The 13375-nt window shown below is 35.0% G+C and overlaps 1 protein-coding gene across 1 annotated transcript in view; it reads left to right on the top strand.

Annotated features, from left to right (window-relative positions):
* The window catches only part of COL24A1 (collagen type XXIV alpha 1 chain), a gene marked incomplete at both ends in the record, with an annotated part of 398140 nt that overhangs the window by 233153 nt on the left and 151612 nt on the right, over window positions 1-13375 (top strand). Inside the window, 4 exons of the mRNA XM_079698762.1 lie at window positions 881-934; window positions 4535-4588; window positions 11479-11532; window positions 12816-12869. Coding sequence (XP_079554888.1) covers window positions 881-934; window positions 4535-4588; window positions 11479-11532; window positions 12816-12869 — 216 coding nt within the window. The remainder of the gene's footprint in view (window positions 1-880; window positions 935-4534; window positions 4589-11478; window positions 11533-12815; window positions 12870-13375) is intronic.

The following is a 13375-nucleotide window of genomic DNA, read 5'->3' as shown; positions in this document are numbered from 1 at the left end:
TAGATGCACCCTGAGCATTGTTCACTCTGAAACAGTGGTACTGATTGCCTTCTTTCACTTCTTCTGCCAAATTCATTCTTTACTTCAAGCTATTTTCTCCACCTAGAACTCTCTTCTTCCTTTCTGTGCTTGGCTGGCTGGCCTCTTTTTATTCTTCAGCTTTCAGTTTAAATGTCAGGTCTCAAGTTTACCCTGACCATCTTTCCTACAATAGGTCTTGTCTTTTATTCTCCACCTCAGCATCACCTCACTTTTATTCTCCACCTCAGTTGCTTCCTTTGTGAACCTGTATCATAATTTATAAATATTCACTTTCTAATTTAGTTGTTCTTGTTTCTGTTACAAGATTTTTTACCTCATCAGGGCAGGGCCTAGATCTCCTTTTGCTTACTAATGAAATCTCAGCAAGCAGCATAGTGCATGGCACAAAGTAGGCACCAAATATTTTTTGAATGAATTAACGAGTGGGTATGTGCTATTCCCTCATGTGTTGAGGAGCTTTCAAAGAAGGAAGTCACAGAAATGATTTCTTAAGCTAGTGTATCCACGTCAAGAATCTACAAAAACTGCAGGAGTTTTTATGACATCCACTGAACTGTAAGTTCTACAAGGATAGGGACTATGTTTGAATTTGAAACTCAGTGCCTCCCAGCAGCCAGCCCGTCACATATTAGACATTCATATATATTTGTTGATTAACTGAATAATTAATTCTGATGTGAAGTCTTAGGCCGGACGCCTATACCAGGAGGAATTTTACTTTAAGATAAAATTTAGGATGAGTTAGAAAGAAACATCATGTTTATAGGTGACTTAAAACCAGGATGCTATAATAGTAATACAATATATGTGTATTTTCTATTATATTTTTTCCTAAAAGGGACCTGTTGGTTCACCTGGAGAAGTTGGAATGACTGGAAGCACTGGTGAAAAGGTAATTTCCTTCATTGTTTTGTTCAATAGTAAGGATTCTAAGCTAAACTCAAAGGAGAGACAGTCATATGATATTTTATGAATTAGAAATTAGAAATTACTCATAACTTAAAATGCATTACCTGTACTGAATCTCTTAAATATATTGAAATATAGCTGATAGCATGTATGTTTCTAATTTTTAAAAGGCAGAGTACTCTTTTGGCTATAATGATGTGCTCTGAAGAGAAAAGATGAAATTGATGGTCTAGGTTTATGGCTAGAAAATATTTAAATCTACTTATGAGAACAGGCTCCTAAAGGAAACAGTTTTGAAAGTGAAGAATAAGTTATCACTTTCCCTGATCCAAGTTTCAGTCACAAACTCTTTATATCCGCTTGGAATTCAGTATGAAGTTATTCAAGGATCTTTTTGGCTATTGTGATGGAAATTGTAATTTGCTTAAGAATTTCCTAGAAATCATTATCTTGGGAGTGATTTTCCATATTGATTTCAAATTTAAGAAAGTCTTTTTTTAAAAAAAGTAAGTAATTCTTTATTTGAAACCAGCAAGGGCATTTTCTTGAATTTTTTTTTAATAGAATCTTATAATGAACTAGTAGGTAATAAACCAAAAACTTCGAGTCTTTGACTGAAACTGACTTGCTGAATATAAAGCAGAGCATGATAGTCTAATATGCAAGGCTACTCTTTGTGAATAATTAAGTAGAGCCAGGATTAGAAGTAAATTCGATAATATTCCAGTTATTTCCATCTGAAATTTTTAATTTAAGTCAAACAGCATATTGGCTTGGCCAAAAGTTTCCTTCAGTTTTTAAGTAAAAAATAAAAGACACATTCTTCACTTTCACCAAGAACTTTATTGAACAACTTATTCACTGTTTTGTTCCACTACCTTCTCCCATTTTTCTGGCAACTTCATAATTCCTTCTTCCCAAAACTTTTTATCTTTTTTGAGCAAAGAACTGTTCCAGGTGCCTTTTGCAGTCTTCCAGGGAATTAAAATTTTTTTCCATTAAGAGAATTTTGTAAAGACCGAAACAAATGGATATCTGAAGGTGCAATGTCTGGTGAATACGGCAGATGAATCAGAACTTCCCAGCCAAGTTGTAACAGTTTTTATTTCTTGTCATCAGAGAAACGTGGTCTTGCATTACCCTGATGGAAGATAATGAGTTTTCTGTTGACTAATTTCGGACGCTTTTTATCCAGTGCTGCTTTCAGTTGGTCTAACTGGGAGCAGTACTTGTTGGAATTAATCGTTTGGTTTTCTGGAAGGAGCTCATAATAGAGGGCTGCCTTCCAATCTCATCATATGTACAGCGTCAACTTCTTTAGTTGAAGACCGGCCTTTGGTGTGGTTGGTGGTGGTTCATTTCACTTGCCCCACCATCTCTTCCGTTCCACATTATTGTACAGTTTCCACTTTTCATCGCCCATCACAATTTGTTCTAAAAATGGAACATTTTTATTACGTTTTACTAGAGAATCAATGCAGAAATATGGTCAAGAAGGTTTTTTGTTTTTTTGTTTTTTTTTGCTTAAATTATGTGAAACCCAAACATCAAAGCAATTAGTATAACCAAGCTGGTGGAAATGATTTTCAACGCTTGATTTGGATATTGTGCTATGATGTTGATTGTTCTCAATTAATGTCTTGATTTGATTGCTATCAACTTCAACTGGTCTACCTGACGGTGGAGCATCATCCAGCAAGAAACCTCTAGCACAGAACTTCGCAAACCACTTTTGAGACGTTTGATCAGTCACAGCACCTTCTCCATACACTGCACAAATCTTGTTTTTGCGTTTCAGTTGCGTTTTTACCTTTCTTGAAAGAATAAAGCATAATATGCAGAAAAATGTTGCTTTTTTCTTCCATCTTCAGTATTAAAATGGCTACACAAAAATTCACCAATTTTGATAATATTTTTAAATGCACGCTGATATGACAGCTGTCATAATACAATCTAACAAAATTGTTTCGAACGAAGTTAAAGACAAGTAAGCGCTACTAGAGCCATCTTATGGAAAAAAACAAACGAACCTTTTGGCCAACCCAGTATTTAAAATTCATCATTTTTTTCCCACATCCAAACTGGTTTCTTCCCAATTATCTCATTTCTATTAGTATGCCTTATACCTATCTCTATTCTTCCAGTCTTCCAGAATAGATAGAGTGCACCCATCTTTGCATTTCCCTTTTCCTCCATCCTCTATGCCTAATCTTTTAGCAGGTCTTAGAGTTTCTCTTTACAATTTGTCCTTTCTATTAGTCTATCTACCCCCTCAGACATACTCTTATTAGTTTATCTTAAATTTACCCTCTATCATATTTACGCTACCCTTTCCCTATCTTTTAATCCAGCCTACATACTATAAGCAGAAGACTAATTCTGATGGGTCATGATAAAGCATTTTGAAGAACCTTCATTAGCCTCCCTATTGTTGAAGGCTGTTAACGGCTCTACTTTGCTGTCAAGATACTATGTGATTTTGCTTAATCAGTTCATCCAACAAATTTTCTAATATTCTCCAGTATAAACCTTTCTTGCTCCCCATCTCATATTTCATACTTGTCCTTATTCTTATTCTTACTGTTTTCTTGGTTTAGAGTATCCTCTCCCCTTCCCTCTATTTATTCAAAGCCAAACTACACTACTCAATTAAATTTCTTCCCTATTCTTATTCTTACTGTTTTCTTGGTTTAGAGTATCCTCTCCTCTTCCCTCTATTTATTCAAAGCCAAACTACACTACTCAATTAAATTTCTATCTCCTCTGTAAAGTCTTTCCAGATTATTCTAATCCTTCCTGATTTCTTCCCTTCCTGGGTTTAGAATAAGTACCACACGATTCAAAATTTCATTGTCCTTTAATTGATTCATCTTTGTTAATGTCATGTTTTCAATTACTTGAGGGTAGAGTCTAAGTCAAATATCTGTTATATCTCTCCAACTCTCACTTAGTACATTAAAAGTGATTGATATATACTTGTCGGTTTTTTTATTAACAATATAACAAATATAAAATGGCATCAGTTCAAAAAATTTAGATGGTTTTGTACTTTCTTCATTCTGATTTAGTTACTTCTGTGTTAGGTTAAATTTTCTACACTAACATGTTGAAAAGTTTTGGAATTTTAATGTAAATCAGTTTAGACCCTTAATCTGCTGTGGCATATGTGATTATCATGATTATGCTTAATTGTGATGGACAGATTACAGAAATAAAATTTTGTTCAATGGTTATACACTTAATTTTTACAATATGCTTTCATACTTTTACAGTTCTTATATTTTATGTCTCAAAATTATAAGAATTTCTACTTGCAAAACTAGAATATGATGCCTGCTCAGTTTTAAATCTTGATTATTCATAATTTCTATTTTTGTCATTTTAATAAGACTTTTTAGTATTTTATCCCTTAAAAAGTATCTTAAGAGGATTTTCATTAAAAGTCTAGCAAATTTAGAGTAAAAATGCAAAATTTGTAAATTTAAAAATTATTGAAAATTAGGATGAGTTTCCTGTCTAGGCTTAGCTCATTCATGACTAATTAACATGCCTCAATGTTTTTCTTTTTTCTTTGTTTTAAAAGGGAGAACGTGGAAATCCAGGGCCACTAGGTCCCCAGGGGGAAAAGGGCATTTTGGTAAGAGCTCAGTGATTTGAAAGATATGTGTCCAACGAACATAATAAAGTTAAGGCATTCCAGAGGTGGAATTGCCTTGAATGAAGTTTAAGTAAGTGAAAAATGCTATTTTGTGGTAAATTTCCATTAGAATTTTCTTCTCCTCTAAACAGTTCACCATTCAGAATGCTGATTGGCACTGAAAAGCATGCAAATCACATGGCTAGGTCGAATGAGCCTATAGTTTTAAGAGACGAATTAAACCATCCTAAGTTAGCTTAAGTGGATGAAGAAGAAAATTCAATGAGAATCTACTTTTTTTTTATAGCCTAAAGTTTATATGGTACATATCATCATTGCCACTTTTCCGTAAGTTTGTGGTCACAATGTAATTATTTGATATGTGGAAGAGCAGAATCCAGAATTCATCTTACATTCTTTTACCTTTAAGACAGTAATAGCTGATAAATTTTATATCTAGATTGCAGTTTTTTCATTTATTAAGGTTTCTAAATGTGATAGAAACGAACAATTATTTTCAATTAAAGAATCTTGCTTTCAGAAAATATACTGTGATGGATCTGGTATACCTAATGCTATTTACAAATTCATTTTACATAAATTTTTGCTCTTTTAACTTCTGTATTATGAATAGAGCACTGTAAGATTATGTTTTTACCTATCTCCAATTGCTGTCAACTACGAAGTTTAATATACCCATAAGGCTAATTAATTTCATGAATTATTGACTCCTAAGGCATTCTCTGAATCATTTGAATATGGTTAAACCACAAAGGATGTGTTCCTTCTGAAATGTGACAGGCTAAAGTATTTGTACACATTCACATTTCTTTTATTTTTTAACATCTTTATTGGAGTATAATTGCTTTACAATGGTGTGTTAGTTTCTGCTTTATAACGAAGTGAATCAGCTATACGTATACATATATCCCCATATGCCCTCCCTCTTGTGTCTCCCTCCCACACTCCCTATCCCACCCCTCTAGGTGGACACAAAGCACCGAGATGATCTCCCTGTGCTATGTGGCTGCTTCTCACTAGCTAGCTATTTTACATTTGGTGGTATACATAAATCTATGCCACTCTCTCACTTCGTCCCAGCTTACCCTTCCCCCTCCCCATATCCTCAAGTCCATTCTCTACATCTGCATCTTTATTCGTGTCCTGCCCCTAGGTTATTCAGAACCTTTTTTTTTTTTCTTTTAGATTCCATATGTATGTGTTAGCATATGGTTTGTGATTTTTTTCCTTCTGACTTACTTCACTCTGTACGACAGACTCTAGGTCCATCCACCTCACTGCAACTAACTCAATTTCATTTCTTTTTATGACTGAGTGATATTCCATTGTATATATGTGCCACATCTTCTTTATCCATTCAGCTGTCGATGGACACTTAGGTTGCTTCCATGTCCTGGCTATTGTAAACAGTGCAGCAATGAACATTGTGGTACATGACTGTTTGAAATATGGTTTTCTCAGGGTATATGCCCAGTAGAGGGATTGCTGGGTCATATGGTAGTTCTATTTTTCGTTTTTTAAGGAACCTCCATACTGTTCTCCATAGTGGCTGTACCAATTTACATTCCCACCAACAGTGCAAAAGGGCTCTCTTTTCTCCACACCCTCTCCAGCATTTATTATTTATAAATTTTTTATGATGGCCATTCTGACCTGTGTGAGGTGATAGCTCATTGTAGTTTTGATTTGCATTTCTCTAATGATTAGTGATGTTGAGCATCTTTTCATGTGCCTCTTGACCATCTGTATGTCTTCTTTGGAGAAATGTCTGTTTAGGTCTTCTGCCCATTTTTGGATTGGGTTGTTTGTTTTTTGGATATTGAGCTGCATGAGCTGCCTGTAAATTTTGGAGATTAATCCTTTGTCAGTTTCTTCATTTGCAAATATTTTCTCCCATTCTGAGGGCTGTCTATTCGACTTGTTTATGGTTTCCTTTGCTGTGCAAAAGCTTCTAAGTTTCATTAGGTCCTATTTGTTTATTTTTGTTTTTATTTCCATTTCTCTAGGAGGTGGGTCAGAAAGGATCTTGCTGTGATTTATGTCATAGAACGTTCTGCCTATGTTTTCCTCTAACAGTTTTATAGTGTCTGGCCTTACATTTGGGTCTTTAATCCATTTTGAGTTTATTTTTATGTATGGTGTTAGGGATTGTTCTAATTTCATTCTTTTCCATGTAGCTGTCCAGTTTTCCCAGCACCACTAATTGAAGAGGCTCTCTTTTCTCTATTATATATTCTTGCCTCCTTTATCAAAAATAAGGTGACCATATGTGCGTGGGTTTACCTCTGGGCTTTCTATCCTGTTCCATTGATCTATATTTTTGTTTTTGTGCCAGTACTATACTGTCTTGATTACCGTAGCTTTGTAGTATACTCTGAAGTCCAGGAACCTAATTCCTCCAGCTCCATTTTTCTTTCTCAAGATTCCTTTGGCTATTCTGGGTCTTTTGTGTTTCCATATAAATTGTGAAATTTTTTGTTCTGCTTCTGTAAAAAATGCCATTGGTAGTTTGATAGGGATTGCACTGAATCTGTAGATTGCTTTGGGTAGTGTAGTCATTTTCACAATGTTGATTCTTCCAATCCAAGAACATGGTATATCTCTCCATCTGTTGGTATCATCTTTAATTCCTTTCATAAGTGTCTTATAGTTTTCTGCATGCAGGTCTTTTGTCTCATCAGGTAGGTTTATTCCTAGGTATTTTATTCTTTTTGTTGCAAGGGTAAATGGGAGTGTTTCCTTATTTTCTCTTTCAGATTTTTCATCATTAGTGTATAGGAATGCCAGAGGTTTCTGTGCATTAATTTTGTATCCTGCTACTTTACCAAATGCATTGATTACCTCTAGTAGTTTTCTGGTAGCATCTTTATGATTCTCCATGTATAGTGTCATTTCATCTGCAAACAGTGACAGCTCGACTTCTTCTTTTCCGATTTGGATTCCTTTTATTTCTTTTTCTTCTCTCATTGCTGAGGCTAAGACTTCCAAAACTATGTTGAATAATAGTGGTGAGAGTGGACACCCTTGTCTTGTTCCTGATCTTAGAGGAAATGGTTTCAGTTTTTCACTGAGAATGATGCTAGCTGTGGGTTTGTCATATATGGCCTTTATTAAGTTGAGGTAAGTTCCCTCTGTGCCTACTTTCTGCAGGGTTTTTATCATAAATGGGTGTTGAATTTTGTTGAAAGCTTTTTCTGCATCTATTGAGATAATCTTATGGTTTTTCTCCTTCAATTTGTTAATATGGTTTATCACGTTGGTTGATTTGCGTATATTGAAAAATCCTTGCATTCCTGGGGTAAACCTCACTTGATCATGGTGTATGATCCTTTTAATGTGCTGTTGGATTCTGTTTGCTAGTATTATGTTAAGGATTTTTGCATCCATGTTCATCAGTGATATTGGCCTGTAGTTTTCTTTCTTTGTGACATCTTTGTCTGGTTTTGGTATCAGGGTGATGGTGGCCTTGTAGAATGAGTTTGGGAGTGTTCCTCCCTCTGCTATATTTTGGAAGAGTTTGAGAAGAATAGGTGTTAGCTCTTCTCTAAATGTTTGATAGAATTCGCCTGTGAAGCCGTCTGGTCCTGGGCTTTTGTTTGTTGCAAGATTTTTAATCACAGTCTCAATTTCAGTGCTTGTGATTAGTCTGTTTATATTTTCTGTTTCTTCCTGGTTCAGTCTCCAAAGGTTGTGCTTTTCTAAGAATTTGTTCACTTCTTCCAAGTTGTCCATTTTATTGGCATATAGTTGCTTGTAGTAATCTCTCATGATCCTTTGTATTTCTGCAGTGTCCGTTGTTACTTCTCCTTTTTCATTTCTAATTCTATTGCCTTGAGTCTTCTCCCTTTTTTTCTTGATGAGTCTGGCTAATGGTTTATCAATTTTGTTTATCTTCTCAAAGAACCAGCTTTTAGTTTTATTGATCTTTGCTATCGTTTCCTTCATTTCTTTTTCATTTATTTCTGAACTGATCTTTATGATTTCTTTCCTTTTGCTAACTTTGGGGGTTTTTGCTCTTCTTTCTCTAATTGCTTTAGGTGTAAGGTTAGGTTATTTATTTTAGATCTTTCTTGTTTCTTGAGGTAGGATTGTATTGCTATAAACTTCCCTCTTAGAACTGCTTTTGCTGATTCCTATAGGTCTTGGGTCGCCGTGTTTTCATTTTCATTTGTTTCTAGGTATTTGACTTCCTCTTTGAATTCTTCACTGATCTCTTGGTTATTTAGTAGCATATTGTTTAGCCTCCATGTGTTTGTATTTTTCACAGATTTTTTCCTGTAATTGATATCTAGTCTCATAGCATTGTGGTCAGAAAAGATACTTGGTATGATTTCAATTTTCTTAAATTTACCGAGGCTTGATTTGTGACCCAAGATATGATCTATCCTGGAGAATATTCCATGAGCACTTGAGAAGAAAGTGCATTTTGTTGTTTTTGGATGGAATGTCCTATAAATATCAATTAAGCCCATCTTGTTTAATGTGTCATTTAAAGCTTGTGTTTCCTTATTTCCTTTCATTTTGGATCATCTGTCCGTTGTTGAACCTGGGATGTTAAAGTCCCCTACTATGGTTGTGTTACTGTCGATTTCCCTTTTTATGGCTGTTAACATTTGCCTTATGTATTGAGGTGCTCCTATGTTGGGTGCATAAATTTTTACAATTGTTATATCTTCTTCTTGGATTGATCACTTGATCCTTACATCGTGTCCTTCATTGTCTTTTGTAATAGACTTTATTTTAAAGTCTATTGTGTGTGATATGAGTACTGCTCTTCCAGCTTTCTTTTGATTTCCATTTGTATGGAATATCTTTTCTATCCCCTCACTTTCAGTCTGTCTGTGTCCCTAAGTCTGAAGTGGGTCTCTTTTAGACAGCATATATACAGTTCTTGTTTTTGTATCCATTCAGCCAGTCTATGTCTTTTGGTTGGAGCATTTAATCCATTACATTTAAGGTAGTTATCAATATTTATATTCTTATTACCATTTTCTTTATTGTTTTGGGTTTGTTACTGTAGGTCTTTTCCTTCTCTTGTGTTTCTTGCCTAGAGAAGTTCCTTTAGCATTTGTTGTAAAGCTGGTTTGCTGGTGCTGAATTCTGTTAGCTTTTGCTTGTCTGGAAAGGTTTTAATTTCTCTGTCGAATCTGATTGAGATCCTTGCTGAGTAGAGTAGATCTTACCTGTAGTTTTTTCCCTTTCATCACTTTAAATATGTCCTGCCACTCCCTTCTGTCTTGCAGAGTTTCTGCTGAAAGATCAGCTGTTAACCTAATGGGGATTCCCTTGTATGTTATTTGTTGCTTTTCCCTTGCTGCTGTTAATATTTTTTCTTTGTATTTAATTTTTGTTAGTTTGGTTAATATATGTATTGGCATGTTTATCCTAGGATTTGTCCTGTATGGGACTCTCTGCACTTCCTGGACTTGATTGACTATATCCTTTCCCATATTAGGGAATTTTTCAACTATAATCTCTTCAAATATTCTCTCAGTCCCTTTCTTTTTCTCTTCTTCTTACACTCCTATAATTCGAATGTTGGTGCATTTAATGTTGTCCCAGAGGTCTCTGAGACTGTCCTCAGTTCTTTTCATTCTTTTTTCTTTATTCTGCTCCGCAGTATTTATGTCAACTATTTTATCTTCCAAGTCATTTATCCATTCTTCTGCCTGAGTTATTCTGCTATTGATTCCTTCTAGATAATTTTTAATTTATTTATTGTGTTGATCATCATTGTTTGTTTGTTCTTTAGTTCTTCTAGGTCCTTGTTAATAGTTTCATGTATTTTCTCCATTCTATTTCCAAGATTTTGGATCATCTTTACTATCATTACTCTGAATTCTTTGTCAGGTAGAATGCCTGTTTCCTCTTCATCTGCTTGGTCTGTTGGGTTTTTACCTCGCTCCTTCATCTTCTGTGTGTTTCTGTCTTCTCATTTTGCTTAACTTACTGTGTTTGGGGTCTCCTTTTTGCAGGCTGCAGGTTCGTAGTTCCCATTGTTTTTGGTGTCTTCCCCCAGTGGCTAAGGTTGGTTCAGTGGGTTCTGTAGGCTTCCTGTTGGAGGGGACTGGTGCCTGTGTTCTGGTGGATGAGGCTGGATCTTGTCTTTCTGGTAGGCAGGACCATGTCCGGTGGTTTTTGTTGGGGTGTCTGTGACCTTAGTATGATTTTAGGCAGTCTCTCTGCTAATGGGTGGGGTTATGTTCCTGCCTTGCTAGTTGTTTGGTATAGGGTGTCCAACACTGTAGCTTGCTGGTCGTTGAGTGAAGCTGGGTCTTAGCGTTGAGACGGAGATCTCTGGGAGAGCTTTCGCTGTTCGATATTAACATGGAGCTGGAAGGTCTCTTGTCTACCAGTGTCTTGAACTCAGCTCTCCCACCTCAGAGACACAGGCCTGACACCCAGCCAGAGCATGAAGACCCACTCAGCCACGTGGCTGCTGGTCTTGGTGTCCCCTGGAGAGGCCCACGTTTCTTAATTATTGAATTCCCTGACATCTGAAAATGATATGGTTTCACAATCTATATAATATTATATACATCTATTCATAGCATAACACAACCTACAGATATGTGAGATGAATATTCTCTTCTCAGTAGGTTATAATATGTGATTCTGGCTAGCAGACTTCATTTCTAGGGGCAAAGAGTTTCTAATAAAAGTATACCCATGTTCTATGTAAACATTTTTTATTTATATTGTCTATCTCTGGAACATTTCCTGTGGCCTCTTATGTCTTGGATAGTAGAGGGAGATCTTATCACATTATCACTTTTAGTTACTATTTATAATTTACTTGTTTGTCTTCACTGAAAATAATTAGATGTGATGGAGAATTTATGTCTTTTATATTTTTGCTTAAATTATAGGGATATCCAGGTCCTCCTGGGGTTCCAGGAGCCATGGGTCCACTGGGATTACCTGTAAGTATAGAAAAGACTTCTCTTCCCAGTCAGTGCAAAACACTCTAGAATATATCATCGTATCTTGAACCTCCTCACTTCTACTTGCTCTATTATTTACTGCTCACTTCTAATAGTATAGTTCTGCAATATAAAATAAAAAACATCTAAACTTTCTTTTGAATAACCACATATAAGAAAACAGAGTCAGTAATCAAGCTTAGACCTATTGGACGAACAAATCACAAGCAGAATTTCCAACATGTTGTTCTTAGAAATTTCCACATATTCTCAAACTGATAAAATTCATGGAAAATATACCTTTATTCACAAACTGAGTTTTGAAAAACTCCATTTGTGGTTACAGAAAGATAATGAAGCCTTGTCTCTAAAGAGAAAGTTTGCTTATTAAAATTTGAAAGTTATTGTGAACTTAAGTGTGAAGAATATCAGCCTTTGTGATCCCCTAAGCAGAACTATTATCAGAAATGGTTTATGCTGTTTTGTGAAGCTTCTGGTTTGAAGATAAGCCCAATCTTCCAGCATACTGATAGATGTGTCATTGACTTCTAAAATGACGAAGACTGATCTAGGGCACAGTTGCCAATCTTTTTACTCGTGTAAGATAAGAAATAGATTTGAGATGCTGTGAAAGTTCACTGGTTTTATCTACCTGTGTTATATAGATAAATAAATTTTTTCTTCTAAGCACTGGAGACCATTGGGTATAAAAATAATTCATTGTACTTGACTTAGTAACAAATAACAACTTAATCTTCTTTTAAGGCTATTTTTTTGTGGCATGTAAATTTGGAAAATTCTGTGACATTTTTCATGGTAACAGAAAAAAATCTATTTTTATGTCATGGGATTATCATAAGTATCTAGAGTAATGAGAAAGAAATCTTGCAAAAGTAGCCATTGCTTCTTTGATGGACCAGGAATATTAGACTGGTCAGACTGGCTAAGTGGGTGTCTCCCTTATGTGTTGTGTCTCCCACCACCATATGTGCTCATCCTAAAAACTATGTGGTCAGTGAATATTAAATACTTCCCATTTTTTTTCAGGGTATAAACACTTAGAAATTAAATTTCTCCAAATAGTAGACTATGTCAGAAGCAGAATATTGGGGGAGGGTAGTATGGTATTTGTTTAATAATTAAAGCATATTTTTAAAGGAGACTAATTAATTTTATTTTAAGAATTTCCAAGGAGAATTACATATCATAAGAAAGGTTGTAACTACTGTTCTCATAACATTCTTGTTAATTCTATAACTGATTTTTAAATTTTCAACATGTAGGGCCCTGTGGGGGCAAGAGGACCACCTGGGAGTCCAGGTCCTAAAGGACAAAGAGTAAGTTATCTAATCAAGGAAGTGCATTAACCTTTTTAAAAATGGCATCATAAATAGTGATGCGTTCAGCAAAAATAGCTCTATATCTTCTAGATCATGCTTAGAAGTTGTTGGGTTTTTTCTTGTTTTCATTATATTAGATGACCTACCTACATTAATTTAAATGTAATTCATAATCATTTGTATTTATAAAACCATACTTTTCCATTTTGTGTTTTAGAAATTTCACTTATTGACAAAGAATTCTTCTTTCTTATTCCCAACTTCCAGTTTCATTCTTTGGGGGAATTGTGAACGCATAGATGTTTAAATTATTCTTCTACTCACAAGAGACTTCTATAGCAAGGGATAGTAACAGCATGACAGAATAAGAGTGATAAGAAGTAGAATAAGAATACACAGGATGACTAAGAGTTTATTCACTGTAAATAAGAGGTAATATGTCATCATTGTCTAATAATTATGCATAAGAATTAAATTAAAACCTTTCACTCTTTAAGTCTTTT

The sequence above is a fragment of the Hyperoodon ampullatus genome (genome assembly GCF_949752795.1).
Source record: "Hyperoodon ampullatus genome assembly, chromosome: 2".
Classification (NCBI taxonomy): domain Eukaryota; kingdom Metazoa; phylum Chordata; class Mammalia; order Artiodactyla; family Ziphiidae; genus Hyperoodon; species Hyperoodon ampullatus.
The sequence above is the reverse complement of the archived record's forward strand: the minus strand, read 5'-3'. Positions and strand labels throughout refer to the sequence as shown.